Genomic DNA, 13,664 nt, shown 5'->3' with positions numbered 1-13,664 from the left:
CTTCTTGCTAACGGCAGACAAACACAGGTTCTATTTCACTTGGGACACACGGCGCATATGGGCCTGGAAGAAGCACACGATGTCTACTGCACTTCGAATGCTGATGCCAGCATCGCTAGAGCTCAAATGCTACCTAGATAGTTCGATATTAATGCAAACCTTGTGCCACGAGATATGCATCCCCAACCTGACCCAACTCTAGTCACGCTCTATTGCATGTGCATCACTGTATCGAACCCTTCCTATATTCATGGTTGATGTCATCGAACAGTAAGTGCAGATCATGTTCCGAGACGGCATGTCAATGCTTCAATGCCTTGACAGGGGTAGTCTCAATCCTGGCAGCCTATGATGTCGTTGCCACCACCGTAACATATATATTGGCTCGTCTGGATAATGCCGATCGAGTACAACGATCCCTACCTTATTGTAGTAATCACATTGAAATTTAGACTGCCTACAGATGAGCCGAAGCCATGGCCAAACCCGACACCAGAAAACGTGACAACCACGACCTTGCCGACGCGTGTGTTCCAGCGCCCAAGCGTTGCCATACAGAAGCTGCCCATGGACAACGACAGTTCAAGCAGGGACCCCATGCCGAGTACGTTGAGAAGAGGGGAGTGCCGCATGCGGTCTACCCGAAGGCTATAGTTGCCATCGTCGAAGCGCTCGACTCGGCCTTGACGGAAACAGATCAGGCTGGCGGAGGTCTACCTACTGATTCGGTGTGCCTCGTCCTACGCAGCGAAGGCGAGCAGGTCCGCTGGCAGTCCGAAGACGGTGCGTATCCGGAGATTTTGGGTGTGTGCCGGAACGTCGTTGGCGCAAACTACAAAGCCCTTAGGAGCTTCGAAGATGTGGCACATTACCAGGACGAAATGGAAGACGGCGTTCCGTTCTCCAGGCAGATCAAGGCTGGACCGGAGGGTACTGAGAGCGGCCAGGGCGGGTGGTCGATTGGCCAAGGCGCTTGCTTGCGCCTGCGTGCTGGAGTCTACGTCGACGACGAGACGGAAGTGTGGGTAGAGAGGTGGGAGTTGGAAGATTGAAGCATTGCAACTGGTTATGGGTTTATACAGGAAGCTGTAGAAGATGAAACCCTTAAGGGCCAAACGTTTATTGCTTACGGGGGGTGTTGGTTTCGATATCGTATGCTTTATTTGTTACTACCACTATCAAACGCCGGGCGCACGGTAACGAAGGCATGGCATGTCTTGTAGATCCTCGCCGGGAGGTACCTGCGCACAGGGATGATGTCAATCCCTGGGGCCTATGATGTTGTTGCCGCCACTATGGCGCATAAGACTCGTGGGTTTGTCCCAATCTCAACATCAACAAATTTCGACAAAGACTTATTTTCAGCAAGTTCATACTGCATAGTGGGATTGATTGTTATCAAAGTACCTGCACCATGACCACCCTCCAGACGCGGAAACGTGACAGCGGCGAGCCTGTTGACGGCTGCCTTCCGGCGCCCAAACGCACACATATGGAGGCCGATCACAATGAACAACAAGGGCCGCACGCAGAGTATTTTGAGAAAAGGAAAGCAGCCTATCCAAAGGGTGTAGTCGAAGCGCTCGACGCGGAGTTGGCTGAATTAGACGAGAGCACCGATGACTCCGCTGATTCTGACTCGCCTATCGAGGCCGTCTACAGTGTACTGCGTATGAAGGAGAAGGGGGCTAGTCGTCTTGCCAACGAATCATTCGCAACTACTGTGGGCATGTACCGAAGCGTCGTCAGCGCAAATTGCAAAGCCCTGCTAGAATTTGACGGAACGGTGGACTACTCTGAGGAAGACGGCAGGACCAGCAACAGAAGCGGTGATCTCGAGCACAGCAGCGCGACATTCCTGCATATCAAAGCACCGCCCTTTTTTCCCGAAGAAGGCGAGGCCGGGTGGTGGATCGAGGCAGACGCTTGCTTGCATCTGTCCGCTGGAGACCCCGTTTGGGGAGATGAGGAAGTATGGGTAGAGAAGCGGGAGTTGGATGATTAATGCATCAGCAGTTATCAGAGGGCTGGCGCAGGACAAGGCACGGCGGGTAGATCCTTGTTGGAAGGGATCTCTGTCCCCTGACTCATAGCAACGAAGTGCTTCCGAATTAGCTGGATGCGGCTGTTGGTATAATTGGAGTTTGTAGGATTGTTGTATTGTAAGGTGAAGCCATCCGAGTGGTCGACAAAGCTCTGCATTGTGTGCGTTAGTTGTGGTAACCTTTTGCATCCCTACACAGATCTGAAAGCAAGTAGAAGCCGGAGACTATGATCTTGACTTACGTCGCAGTCCGGTAGATTGCGCCCGAACAGGCTCCAGAAAGCATCACCAGCCGCGACAGTACTCTTCTCGACGATGTCAAAGAAGGCCGTCATGTTGTTGGTACCGGCATCATCCGGCCCAACCCAGCTATATTCGCCCGCGAAGTAAGCCTTGCCGGCGCCCTCCACGAGGTCAAGATCGGCCTGCAGCTTGGCCGTGTCGACGGGGTAGTAATGGTTCGAGACGATATCCACCTCCCCGATGCCCAGGTGCGTCCGGTTGACGCCGTACGTCCCGTCGACGAGGAGCTTCTGCGGCGCCAGCGCCTTGACGAACCGGGCGACGTCCGCGACCCAGTCCGCGGGGCAGTCCATGTCGCCCCAGACGGGGCCGAGCAGCTCGTTGCCCGTCTCGTACGCGAAGATGGTCGGGTCGTCGGCGTACGTTCGGCCTGTGTAGGGGTTCCGGTGCGTCGCGACTTGGGCGATGTAGTGCTTGAAGGCCGCGACGATGGTGGCGTTGGTGTAGAACTGCTGGATCGCGGGGTTGTTGGCGTCCGCGCTTTGCGTCAGGTTCAGGCCGGCCCAGCGGAGGAAGGTGTACTTGCCGCCGTGGTAGTAGTCCTGTCTTTGGCGTCAGTAAACCTTCATCTTCCAGATCCGATACACAATCCGTGTACCGGGAGATTGGGGGGGAACAAAGAGGGCCAGCATTCGCAGCTCTTACAAAGTTGTCAATCAACGGCACCATGAGACGGATGCCGTACTGGCCAGCCTGATACACGGCCCAGTCGATGGAAGCGAACGCGGCCTCGTTCAGCACGCCCGGCGCCGGCATCACGCTGAGCGGGTTGCCCAGGCTGATGCCCAGAGTGTGCGAGCGGATCATGGTCCCGCCCAGCGCCTTCACCGTCGCCAGCACGTCGGTGATGCGGCCCTTTGTCGGGTAGCTCGACTTGCTGGCGGGGTCGTACGGTTCGCCCTCGGGCGGCACGACGTTCTCGTCCAGGCCCAGCCAGTACACGTTGGGGCCCACGGCCTTCCACGGCTTCCCGTCGACCAGCAGGGTCGAGCGCGTACGTGTCACGGGGGACAGGGGGGGCGACAACGGGACGGCTCGCGGCAGCATCCGCCATTGTTGTTGTTGCTGCTGCTGCTGCTGCCGCCGCGGCCAACAGGCAGAGTGGCCGCATGCAGGATCTCATGGTTCGGATGAGAGAGAGTTCGGACGGATAGGATTCATGAGTAAGTAGCAATACTACTGCTGGGTTTCGGGTCCTGACATTGCAAATACTGCTTGCCTGTTTGCTTTATATGCCTACATAATCGAGACCCTTCAGCGGAACCTACGGCTGTGCATGTAGGCCAAGTGAGGGGTAAGATAACTGCACGACTGGAAGTGCATGTCTGGTTCGACTTTGCGTCGTTAGAATGAGGCTCTCGAGGTCATCGATGCAGGGAGGCGGGAGATGGAGGCCCGTAGCCCGGCCCGGGTTAGCCAAGATGCCCGTCTGCAGCCATGCTGTCTCGGTTGGGTACCTGTTATTGATGTACCTGCCTAAATCAGACGATTGCAAGCTATGTCTGCAGAGCTCGCATGTTGACATCGTACCTACCTGCCCTGCTGCACCGAGCCGACATGCCCATGTACCGAAGAAGCCCCTCCTTCAAGGTTCGCTTCAATCTGCCTCTTCCGCATCACGGCGGGCGGCCAGCAAGCAGCATGTGCTAGGGGCGTTGGAGAACTGCCTAGAGCCCAGAGGTGCCAAGGCCGTATTTCCTTTGATTACGGTAGAAGACGCCGCGGAAGGGGTCTGGGGAAAAGCACGGTCACCTGCATCTGGCGGCGCGACGGTACCTAAATAAGAAAGATGCTAGCTAAGCCGATGGCAATCAATCAATCAAATGGCAATGGGCGATGACGAATTACTGGTTCGGCTGGTGGTGGAGCACGGCCTTTTCGGGTTTCCCTGACGGGCCAAGCCAATCAATCAGCAGGGCCTGTTTCATCGTTAACATGAGAAGAAGCTTTGTGCTGTAACCAGCCGGTGATCTTACCTAATAAACGCAAAGGGCCCAGGTCGTCCAAGGTCCAAGGTCCAAGGCAAGCAGCAAGGTCCACGGTCCCTGCCCAGCACCCGGGAACGGTACATGTCGCCAGCCAGCCCTGCATGGATGGATCTGGATTTGCTACTACATACCTGGCATGATTATTTACATGCAGATGACCAATCCCGTCGTCTCCTTTTTTTCCGCCTTCTCTCTCCTTCAGAAAAGACCAACCCATCGCCAGCGCCAGCTCCAGAGTTCCCGTCGCCCGGCATTGCCAATGCGTGCATCATGTTGGCACGATTACACGCGAGGATCCCCCGCCTTATAGCGGCGCTCCTCGTGCTCTGTCTGCTGCTGAACACTGCCCAAGCTTCCACCGGCGATCAACTGCCCGAGTTTCGAGAATGCGTCAAGGTACGTACAAACCAAAACCCACCCCCGTGCTTGCGCATGCCGCATAACGTCCCGAAATGGACCAGAGCTGACCTGACCTCCTTTCCATTTAGATCTGCGAGAGAGAGAACTGCTACTCCGCGAAGCCGACCCCAATCCGTAAGCCTGCAATGCCGCCAACGCCTTGCCGAACCCGAGGCTTCCGATCCCGTCCCGCGAAGCTGACCGGTTGCGATTCTAGCTCTCCATCGCCGCCTACTCCTGTGGACTTGCCCGCAAGAATGCGACCATACCTGCCAACACATCGTCACGGAGAAGCGAGTCTCCCGCGGGGAAAGGGTAACCCAGTTCCACGGCAAATGGCCCTTCGTCCGCGTGCTGGGCATGCAGGAGCCCTTCAGCGTGCTGTTCAGCGTGGGCAACTTCCTCGCGCACCAGAACGGCCTCGCCAAGCTGAGGGCCCAGATCCCCGCCAGCTACCACCTCCGGCCCTACTATGAAATGTTCGCCTACTTCGGCATGGCGGCCTGGGTCTTCAGCACCATCTTCCACATTCGCGACTTCGCCGCGACCGAGCAGATGGACTATCTTGCAGCCGGGGCCGATGTCCTGTACGGCATGTACTACACACCCATGCTGGTGTTCCGCGTCGAACGGCCATCCCCACGCAGACGGAGCCTGCTGAGGCTCTGGACTATACTCTGCTGCAGTCTGTACGCATGTCACGTTCTCTATCTTAAGATGTGGAAATGGGATTATGGGTATAACATGACTGCCAACGTTATAGTCGGCCTGACACAGAACTCGATATTGACGTACTGGAGCTATCGGCAGTACAAGGAAATCCGCCAGCTTTGGACGATCCTGCCTGGTCTCTCCGTGGCCTGGCTCATGATGGTTATGAGCTTGGAGCTACTGGACTTCCCTCCGTTATGGGGCGCGATCGATGCGCACAGCCTGTGGCATCTCGGAACTATCTTCCCCGCCATTGTATGGTATCGGTAAGTCTTGATCGGCCATTCTTTGGTGTATTTCGTAATGGCTAACACGAGAGTACAGCTTCTTGGTCAGGGACGCCCAAGAGGACATTGCAAGCAACGCGAAGTTGAAGTTCTGAGGCTGTTGTCTTATGAAAGAGATTTTGTCAGCTGCGTCCCAAAAAGCGCCGGGCCGGGAAATGCTTGGTCTACAATGGATCAACCACGGGTTCATGAGGAGTCTCGGTCGTTATAATATCCCTTTGAAGTTTTACGATCAGGTTTATTGGAGTCAACATGGAATATAGACAATTGCAGTTAATGAAAACCCAATTCCACTGCAATCAGTTATTATTACTCGTCTTGGAGGCTAGACCCTTGAGTTCAATGCCCTATGAAGTTGGTTGTCAATATGTCTCGGCTCCAGAATTCGCAGATCTACTGCCCCGGATAGCTTACACGTCTTGAAGTGTCCTTATTTCTATTTAATTGACCACCGTCAGCTATTTCATCGCCAATTATCCCATTGGTAGATGCCCCGTTACTCGGAACCGACTCCTGGTTGTTGTAACTTATGCGAATGGCGAGTTTGGGGGTGTTACTCTACGTCCAATGGAAGGCGTTGCATAAGAAAACAAGTCTATTTTTCGTAGTAGTTTCACTCTATAGATCCACCACCAACTGACCCATCAACCTCTGAAAAAATGGTGGTATCTCTCGAGGGACGTGTGGGAGTTACAGTACGTCGTAATCTTCGTCAGTCATACGGCCACTCGCCGTTCCCCCGTTTAAAAAATCCCCCAAACTCCCGCCCTATGCATCTACGTGATGCAGCTCTCGTCGGAGTTGCATAACAGTGTTTATTACGCAAAAGCCATGCGTGTAGGAGCTACGCACAGAACCCCGCGTTATTCGTAAAGTCTCGCCGATAAACCAACAGCAGGCAGGAGTCCAGACGTCGCAGTCTCTCGACCCGGTGTTTATATCTACGTTTAGCACATCTTATACTCGCACTCGCCCTGAGCGTTGCGCGTGGGATCAGGGGTATCGAGCTTGTACTGGATCTTAATATCCAGGTCGCGGCGGTTCTTGTCGTTGGGTCGGACATCGAGGTTGCACTGGAACTCCTCGCCCTGATGGAGGGTCAAGACGTCCCTGAAGTAGAAAACGGTTTGCTTCCAGTGTGTGTACTTGGTGTGAGGACCTGTCGAGAATCGAATCGGCACATGGCAAGCTGTGAAATCGATATCGAACCAAGCCACAAGGGCATGGACAAAGTCGTCCCGACGAGCGGTCAGCTTGAAGGGGATGGAGAAGGCAAGGTCCTCGACGGTGCACTTGTACAGATCCAGGGTCAAGATCGATGTAGGATCAGTCACGGCCGCCTTGACCTCGACTGTGTCAACGAGGGGCTCCGAAAGGGCGGTGTGCTTCAGGGGTGTGTAGTCGAAGCCGTAGACGTTGTCCCAGACTATAGCGGAAGGTTAGCTTAGGCCCGAGTCGGCGCAATTCCTCAGCACGAAGACTTACATCCTATCTTCTCGTCTTTGTAATCACCGTCTTCGATACCACACATGAAGATGGTCGCCTTGTCGGGGAAGATCAGGCCATCCTTGTTCAGGTACCTGTCACGGGCGTAGAGGACGGTGTCGAGCATGGACTCGTACAACAAGAAGTAGCCCATCCACTCGGAGATGATGATGTCCACCTTGGGGAAAGGCAGCTCAATCTCCTCCATCTTGCCCTGGATAAGGGTGATCTTGTCAGACAAGCCGTTCTTCTCGACAATCTCCCTGGCCTTGAAGATGATCGTGGACATATCGACACCGATGACATGCTTTGCGCCGGCCTTAGCGGCGAACATGGACAGGATGGCGGTACCGCAGCCAACATCCAGGACGACCTTGTCCTTGAAGAGATGCTTGTTCTGGACGATCGCATTCATATACGACTTTGTGCGGACTTCGTCTTTCTGTGGTAGGGGAACATCGCCTGTTAGCTGGGCTGCAAGTCGCAAAGGGCGAAGGAGTCGCAAGTACATACCAACATCTCCTCGTGGATTCCTGCAGGAAAAATTCACTGCGGTTAGCGCCAAATCGAGAAGAAAGCATCATTCCGTGCCGGAGACCGAGGGAGACCGGGGCTTACCATGGTGGTTGTAGCTGTTTTGCACCAAAAGTCAGTGATCGTATTCCGTCTGGAAGCGCAGTACGTGGGACGGACCGCGAGGAGGGGCAACGGGGAGTCCAAGGACGGGAACTTACCTGTTGAAGTAGTGCTGCTCGGAATGGGCCATGCCCTTGAGCGCAAGCTCGGCAGCGGCGACGTCCTCTGGGGCAGACATTTTGAAATGGTCTTTTTGCAGGAGGAAAATGGGGGGTGAGAAGGACGAAAGGACAAGGCAGAGATGTCTGTTTGGCGCGCGCAACTTTACTATGCGGTCGTCAGGCACAATTTTTCTTGGAGGGCACCTGAGCCGGGGTCTAGTTCGAGTTTCCGCTTGGCAGTAACCAAGTCTCCTGCCCGCAAAACTGAGACGCCCCTCCAGTACCCAGGCCACCTATTTTTGCCTACACCGCCTGCCCCGCCGGAGCATCGGCCGAACAATCCTCCAATTTTCACAGGACGACCGTCGTCCACTGGCCAAAGGCATGACTCGAATGTCTCAATCAGTTGGTAGAAATGAGATCGGGTGCATGGTAGGTACCTATTCAATCTAGATTATTACTGCATGTAGCTAGCAGTGGAGTAAGCACAAAGAAAAGCCGGCAGCCAGGTGCCCAGGTGCCCAGGTGCAGGATAAACATGAAGTGACAAGTAGTGGCGACAACCATCGATCCAATTGGCCGGCAATGGAATATATATGGGCAACAGCATAACTGCCAACGGGATGGATGTTGTCAAGGTACATCTCAAGAATACAGGAACCAAAATTTAATGGATTAATAGTCCATAGGGCCATCATTCGAGCCCAAAACTCAGTTACAAATAAGTACATGCGCTTCGTTATAATATACATGATGCCGTGGAGCTTTCGAGTATAATGGTTGCATCGTCCACTTCCAAGCCGTGCCTACGCATAGTATTCTCCATGCAACACTACTAGACTATTACTAAACCAGCCGGTATGCCTCAAGGATCCCCCCACACATCGGCAATCTTCTGGCTCAAGGCACCTGCAATCTTCTTCCTGCCGTACAGCTTGCCCATCTCTCCAGCGACCAGCTGATGTTTTCGTTTTTTGCCGACGTCTCCCGTGCCGCCGCAATTCTCAAAGGCCTTGACGAAATCATGAGGCGTCTTCCACCGCTTCTGAATCTCGATGGCCTTTTCGCCCGTGACGCCGCGGGTGCACATGAGCATTTTCAGGTACACGTCGCGCAGGGTCATCGTGTCTGACTTGGAGACCAGGGACGCGAAAGCCGGATAACTGATGTGGTGGTCCATGCCGGGCTCTTTCTCGCGCAGATGCTCCAGCAGTGGCAGGTAGTTCTGTGAGGTCAGGATGCCCGTAGGGATAACGTAAAGTGGGCGTGGTTCGTATTGCTTCTTGAGGAGTAGCGTCATGCGGGTCAGGTACTGAATTGTGTCATCCATCTTCTGGGTTTTCTTGACGATAAAGCCGTTGACCACCTGGGTCGATGCGATGGCCGACTGGACGGCCTCTTCGTACTTGTCCTTGTTCAGCGGATCGATGTTCATCTCCTCGACAATGTAGACAACACGTTTGAGGCCGGAGCGCTTGAGCCGGAACTTCTGCTCGTGGAATCGCCCGTCTTTGATACTGCCAATCAGATCGTCCAGGCGCTTGCGCTCGACGATCCAGTCAAGAACCACCTCGTCATCTTCAGCCCCAGTCCTGGCGAGAAAGTTGGCGTCGTGGCACTTGGCTACCCACAGGGCATCGCCCAGCTCAAGCGAGCGGACAATCGGTGGTACGCCTTTCTTAGCCAGTTCTTGCTGCATGTAGTCTCGATCGGTCTTTGCTCGGATCTCTCGCACGTCCAGGACCAGCTGGACGGTGAAGGAGCCAGGGCGCAAGCAAATGGGTCGGAAATTGGGAAACGCTGGACTATTTGACGAGGAACCGCCCGCGGTTGGTACCAAGTCTGCATAAGCCGATTCTTGCTGGAGGGCTGCTGGCTCAGCTTCAATCTCCACGGATGGCGATCTATTCCTTTCAAAGTAGCCTGCCCTTGGGGCTGGCTCTAGGTTTCTGGGAAGTGCTGTTGCTTCTGGGTTCTCCGTTTGGTAGATTCGCGCGGCGACTTCTCTGCCATCGTCAGTCAGGGTATAGCGTTTGGTTGGTCCTCTACGTTCGTGAACCAGGTCCTTGTCCAGTAGGGTCTTCATGGAATTCCAAGCGGTGTAGAAGCTCGTCGGGTCTGAAGGAGCCGAGAAGGAAGAGTCACAATACGGTTGTGCCTCTTCGATGAGCTCGGACTTAGTCATTCCATTCGGGGAAATCGACTTGGCCAGTCCCATGATAAGGGCATAGGCACCAGACCGTAGCTTCGGCACATATGGCTTGGTCTTTCTGAGTTTCTTGGCCGGCCTGGCTTCAGCGGCGTCATCATCTTCGCCATCATCGTCGCCAACGCCGTTCAACTGTCCCATGCCCGGCGCGCGGCGCTTCTTCTGCGGCATGGGTAGGCCGTTGGCCTCGCAGTGCTCTTGCAGCTTCTGGGTAAGTCTGTCACAGAGCTTGGGGCCGAACCCCTTGAGCGCCTGGAGCTGGCAAGGGTGAGTGAAAGTCATAGGGCACGCCTTCAAGGAGTTGTAGGCATTCTTATATGTCAGAACACCCTTGGAGTTGTGCTCCCGTGCTTTATCCAGCCACTCTTTGACCCAGCTCAGGTAGAGCGGGTTGACGCTCTCCTCGTCGGCTGGCATATTGGCATCAATCAATGCATGCAATTTTGTGGAAGAGGTTTGACTCAATAATCAATCACAAGGAAACTCAGCAGCGGCTGAGTTGCCCCTATAATATCCCCGCACTCGTGAATTGGGGGTAAGGCTGTGTGTCAAGGAGTTGGGGACAAGCGAAGACGCGACGAAAGCGCGTCATAGACTTCGGGTAGAGTACGCCAGGTCATCTGACTGCGTCTCTTTCGTCGAGACCCCTGGTTTCCAGACGGACCTAGGGTCCAAAGAAAGCCGAAGAAGAAGCGCGGAAAGGAAGAAAAATGCAGAGTTCGACATGGGAGCTATTATGTAAGGAGCCGTCGTAGGTGCAGGTGCCGGCGTTTTGAGTATAGCGCCGGGCGTAGTAATACGATGTCTTAGACTCTCTAGTGGCAGGGAGGTACTTCGATGTTGTGTCGCTAATAGGATGGCGGGGCAGGTTGAAGGAATAATACGTGCAGGTGGGTGAGGAGCAATGCAATAACAACAGTGCAGCACCTGCAGGGAGTCAGGGACAGTGTTGCAACAGGCTGACCAGACTGGTCGGAATGCCAGAATGTCGGAATGCCCGCGTACACTCAACTAAAATCACAGCTGGACTGTACCTACCTGGCCTACATTCTCCTCCTTGCTCGTCTCGTATCAATGCTTCAGTGTTAGCACGGCCAGGTAAGGTGCACCGAGGAAGAGAAGGGCCGGCCCTGTAGCGCCCTTCTAGATACGGCTGGAAACTTCAATCCTAATGTACCTGCTTAACCTGCCCAGAGCTACCCGGCAGCTAAAAGGTTCTCCTCTCGTTGCCGGGTGACATTCTGAGGCAATAACTGGGAATAGAAACGCACACCGACTTGCATTGGATGCAAGCTTTGGCGCAACGTGGCTTGGGTAGATCGTCTCTTTTTAGCTGTGCTTTCATCCCACTCTCTCGCTCCATACAGGATCCCGTTTTCCCAATTAATTGAGGCATTGATTAACTGACCTGGCCTGGCCTGCATTTGAGAGTTCGCGTGATTCTGGTCCCTCTTCTGCGAGCACTTGCTTCTTCCTCCCGTCTCCCGTCTTCCTTCTCCTCACCCAAAGCACCCTTCTTGGAGGCCTCCACTATTCTGTCACGTTGGTATTCCATTCGGTTCGTCATAATACATTCTTCCATCTCGACCAAGATCGAAAAGGTTGACTTAGCTATTCCCTCCCGGTCCCCAGTCCGGACAAACCCCAGTCCAAGCTAGCACCCTCAACCTCGTCCTACCAGCTGTCGGTTCTGTGTTCTGTCCCGCCATGGAGCGTGATTCCATCATTGCCGCTTCCCAGAAGCATGACATCGCGGCTCTGCCCGATGGCAAGCTGTACACCTACGGCACAGCCGGCTTCAGAATGGCTGCCGATCTCCTCGATGGCATCACCTTCCGCGTCGGCCTACTGTCTGCCCTCCGCAGCCGGAAGCTGAACGGCCAGGCCATCGGTGTCATGATCACCGCCAGCCACAACCCGGCCAAGGACAACGGCGTCAAGATTGTCGACCCCATGGGCGACATGCTCGAGCAAGAGTGGGAGGTTTACGCTACCCAGCTGGTTAACTGCGCCACCCACGAAGCCGTCGCCGACACCTTCTTCCAGCTGGCCGAGCAGCTCAAGGTCGATCTCAAGGCCGGCGCTAAGGTCATTGCCGGCCGAGACACCCGTCCTTCGGGCATCACCCTCCTCCAGGCCCTCTCCGATGCCTGCTCCGCCACCCAGACCTCCTTCGTCGACTACAAGGTCCTGACGACGCCCCAGCTCCACTACCTGACCCGATGTGTCAACACCGAAGGCACCCCGAGTTCGTATGGCGAGGTGAGCGAGGCTGGCTATTACAAGAAAATCAACAGCGCCTGGGAGCGTGCCATGAAGAACAAGAAGGCCAGCGGAGCCTTGACAGTGGACTGTGCCAATGGCGTTGGTGGACCGAAGCTCAAGGAACTCTTGAAGCTTATGGACCCCTCCAAGACCGGTCTTGAGTGCAAGGTCGTAAATGACGATGTTCTCAAGCCCGAGGTTCTCAACCTGGACTGCGGCGCCGATTTCGTCAAGACGAGACAGCGAGCTCCCCCGAACCCCAAGCCTCAGCCTGGCGGCCGATGGTGCTCCCTCGATGGCGATGCTGACCGCCTTATCTACTACTGGATTGACCCGGAGACGACTCAGTTCTTCATGTTTGACGGTGACCGCATTGCCACTCTTGCCGCGTCTTTCATCGCAGATCTCTTCAGAACGGCTGGTCTCGATGGTGAGCTACGCATCGGCGTCGTGCAGACTGCATACGCCAACGGTGCCAGTACCAAGTATGTCGAGCAACACCTTCAGCTGCCTGTTGTCTGCACCCCTACCGGAGTGAAGCACCTGCATCACGCTGCTTGTGCCTTCGATATCGGCGTTTACTTCGAGGCCAACGGTCACGGCACTGTTCTCTTCTCCACCGATGCGGTCCAGACCTTCGAAAAGAAGCAGCCCCAGTCTCCCGCCCAGAAGGAGGCACTGGATACTCTTCGCGCCCTGGCCGACCTCATCAACCAGACGGTCGGTGATGCCATCTCCGACATGCTGATGGTCGAGGTCATTCTGGCGCACAAGGGCTGGGGTCTCCGAGACTGGGCCATGACCTACCAGGATCTCCCCAACCGCCTCGTGCGCGTCGAGGTCGGCAACAAGGATCTCTTCCAGACCACGGACGCCGAGAGAAAGCTCTCGCAGCCTGCCGGATGCCAGGACGAGATTGATCAGTGCGTCAAGAAATATACCAACGCACGATCATTTGCACGTGCCAGCGGCACAGAGAATGTAAGTTCAGGAGTGGAGTTGCGCGAAATTGCCTTTGGAATCGAATCTAATACAACATCCTTCACAGGCTTGCAGAGTATATGCCGAGGCGGCAACCCGCTCAGAGGCTGACGACCTGGCCAACAAGGTCGCTCACATTGTGAAGACTTACGGCGGAGCATAGGAAGCTGCGCTTCTCATGGCGGAAGTTAAGGGAGACGCAGAAAGAATTGTGCGGTACGGAGTGAGGCACGGAATGAGGCTATTATAGGACCC

General features: G+C 55.0%; 7 protein-coding genes across 7 annotated transcripts; 4 read left to right on the top strand and 3 right to left on the bottom strand.

The window, feature by feature from the left end:
- Window positions 1-476: 476 nt before the first annotated feature.
- PG986_007703 (uncharacterized protein) lies at window positions 477-1,052 on the top strand (the record flags this gene model as incomplete). Its single annotated transcript, XM_066843925.1, has 1 exon — window positions 477-1,052. One exon carries the CDS (start codon window positions 477-479, stop codon window positions 1,050-1,052), a length of 576 nt encoding a protein of 191 aa, XP_066700037.1.
- Window positions 1,053-1,414: 362 nt separating this feature from the next.
- PG986_007702 (uncharacterized protein) lies at window positions 1,415-2,005 on the top strand (the record flags this gene model as incomplete). The annotated part of the gene is made up of 1 exon (XM_066843924.1): window positions 1,415-2,005. The coding sequence occupies one exon, from the start codon at window positions 1,415-1,417 to the stop codon at window positions 2,003-2,005; it is 591 nt and encodes a 196-aa protein (XP_066700036.1).
- A 14-nt stretch (window positions 2,006-2,019) lies between these two features.
- On the bottom strand, window positions 2,020-3,394 carry PG986_007701 (glycoside hydrolase; the record flags this gene model as incomplete). The annotated part of the gene is made up of 3 exons (XM_066843923.1): window positions 2,020-2,196; window positions 2,287-2,889; window positions 2,993-3,394. The coding sequence occupies 3 exons, from the start codon at window positions 3,392-3,394 to the stop codon at window positions 2,020-2,022; spliced, it is 1,182 nt and encodes a 393-aa protein (XP_066700035.1).
- A 1,211-nt stretch (window positions 3,395-4,605) lies between these two features.
- On the top strand, window positions 4,606-5,827 carry PG986_007700 (Protein PER1-like protein; the record flags this gene model as incomplete). The annotated part of the gene is made up of 4 exons (XM_066843922.1): window positions 4,606-4,731; window positions 4,824-4,869; window positions 4,952-5,711; window positions 5,770-5,827. 4 exons carry the CDS (start codon window positions 4,606-4,608, stop codon window positions 5,825-5,827), a joined length of 990 nt encoding a protein of 329 aa, XP_066700034.1.
- An 852-nt stretch (window positions 5,828-6,679) lies between these two features.
- On the bottom strand, window positions 6,680-8,031 carry PG986_007699 (HNRNP arginine N-methyltransferase; the record flags this gene model as incomplete). Its single annotated transcript, XM_066843921.1, has 5 exons — window positions 6,680-7,158; window positions 7,218-7,659; window positions 7,731-7,750; window positions 7,836-7,849; window positions 7,952-8,031. The coding sequence occupies 5 exons, from the start codon at window positions 8,029-8,031 to the stop codon at window positions 6,680-6,682; spliced, it is 1,035 nt and encodes a 344-aa protein (XP_066700033.1).
- A 788-nt stretch (window positions 8,032-8,819) lies between these two features.
- Window positions 8,820-10,580, bottom strand: PG986_007698 (crossover junction endonuclease MUS81; the record flags this gene model as incomplete). Its single annotated transcript, XM_066843920.1, has 1 exon — window positions 8,820-10,580. The coding sequence occupies one exon, from the start codon at window positions 10,578-10,580 to the stop codon at window positions 8,820-8,822; it is 1,761 nt and encodes a 586-aa protein (XP_066700032.1).
- A 1,290-nt stretch (window positions 10,581-11,870) lies between these two features.
- PG986_007697 (phosphoacetylglucosamine mutase) lies at window positions 11,871-13,572 on the top strand (the record flags this gene model as incomplete). Its single annotated transcript, XM_066843919.1, has 2 exons — window positions 11,871-13,409; window positions 13,477-13,572. The coding sequence occupies 2 exons, from the start codon at window positions 11,871-11,873 to the stop codon at window positions 13,570-13,572; spliced, it is 1,635 nt and encodes a 544-aa protein (XP_066700031.1).
- Window positions 13,573-13,664: the final 92 nt, after the last annotated feature.

The sequence above is a fragment of the Apiospora aurea genome (genome assembly GCF_038362705.1).
Source record: "Apiospora aurea strain CBS 24483 chromosome Unknown utg000005l_segment0_segment0, whole genome shotgun sequence".
NCBI classification, from domain to species: Eukaryota; Fungi; Ascomycota; class Sordariomycetes; order Amphisphaeriales; family Apiosporaceae; genus Apiospora; species Apiospora aurea.
This window is presented reverse-complemented; position numbering and strand designations above follow the sequence as displayed.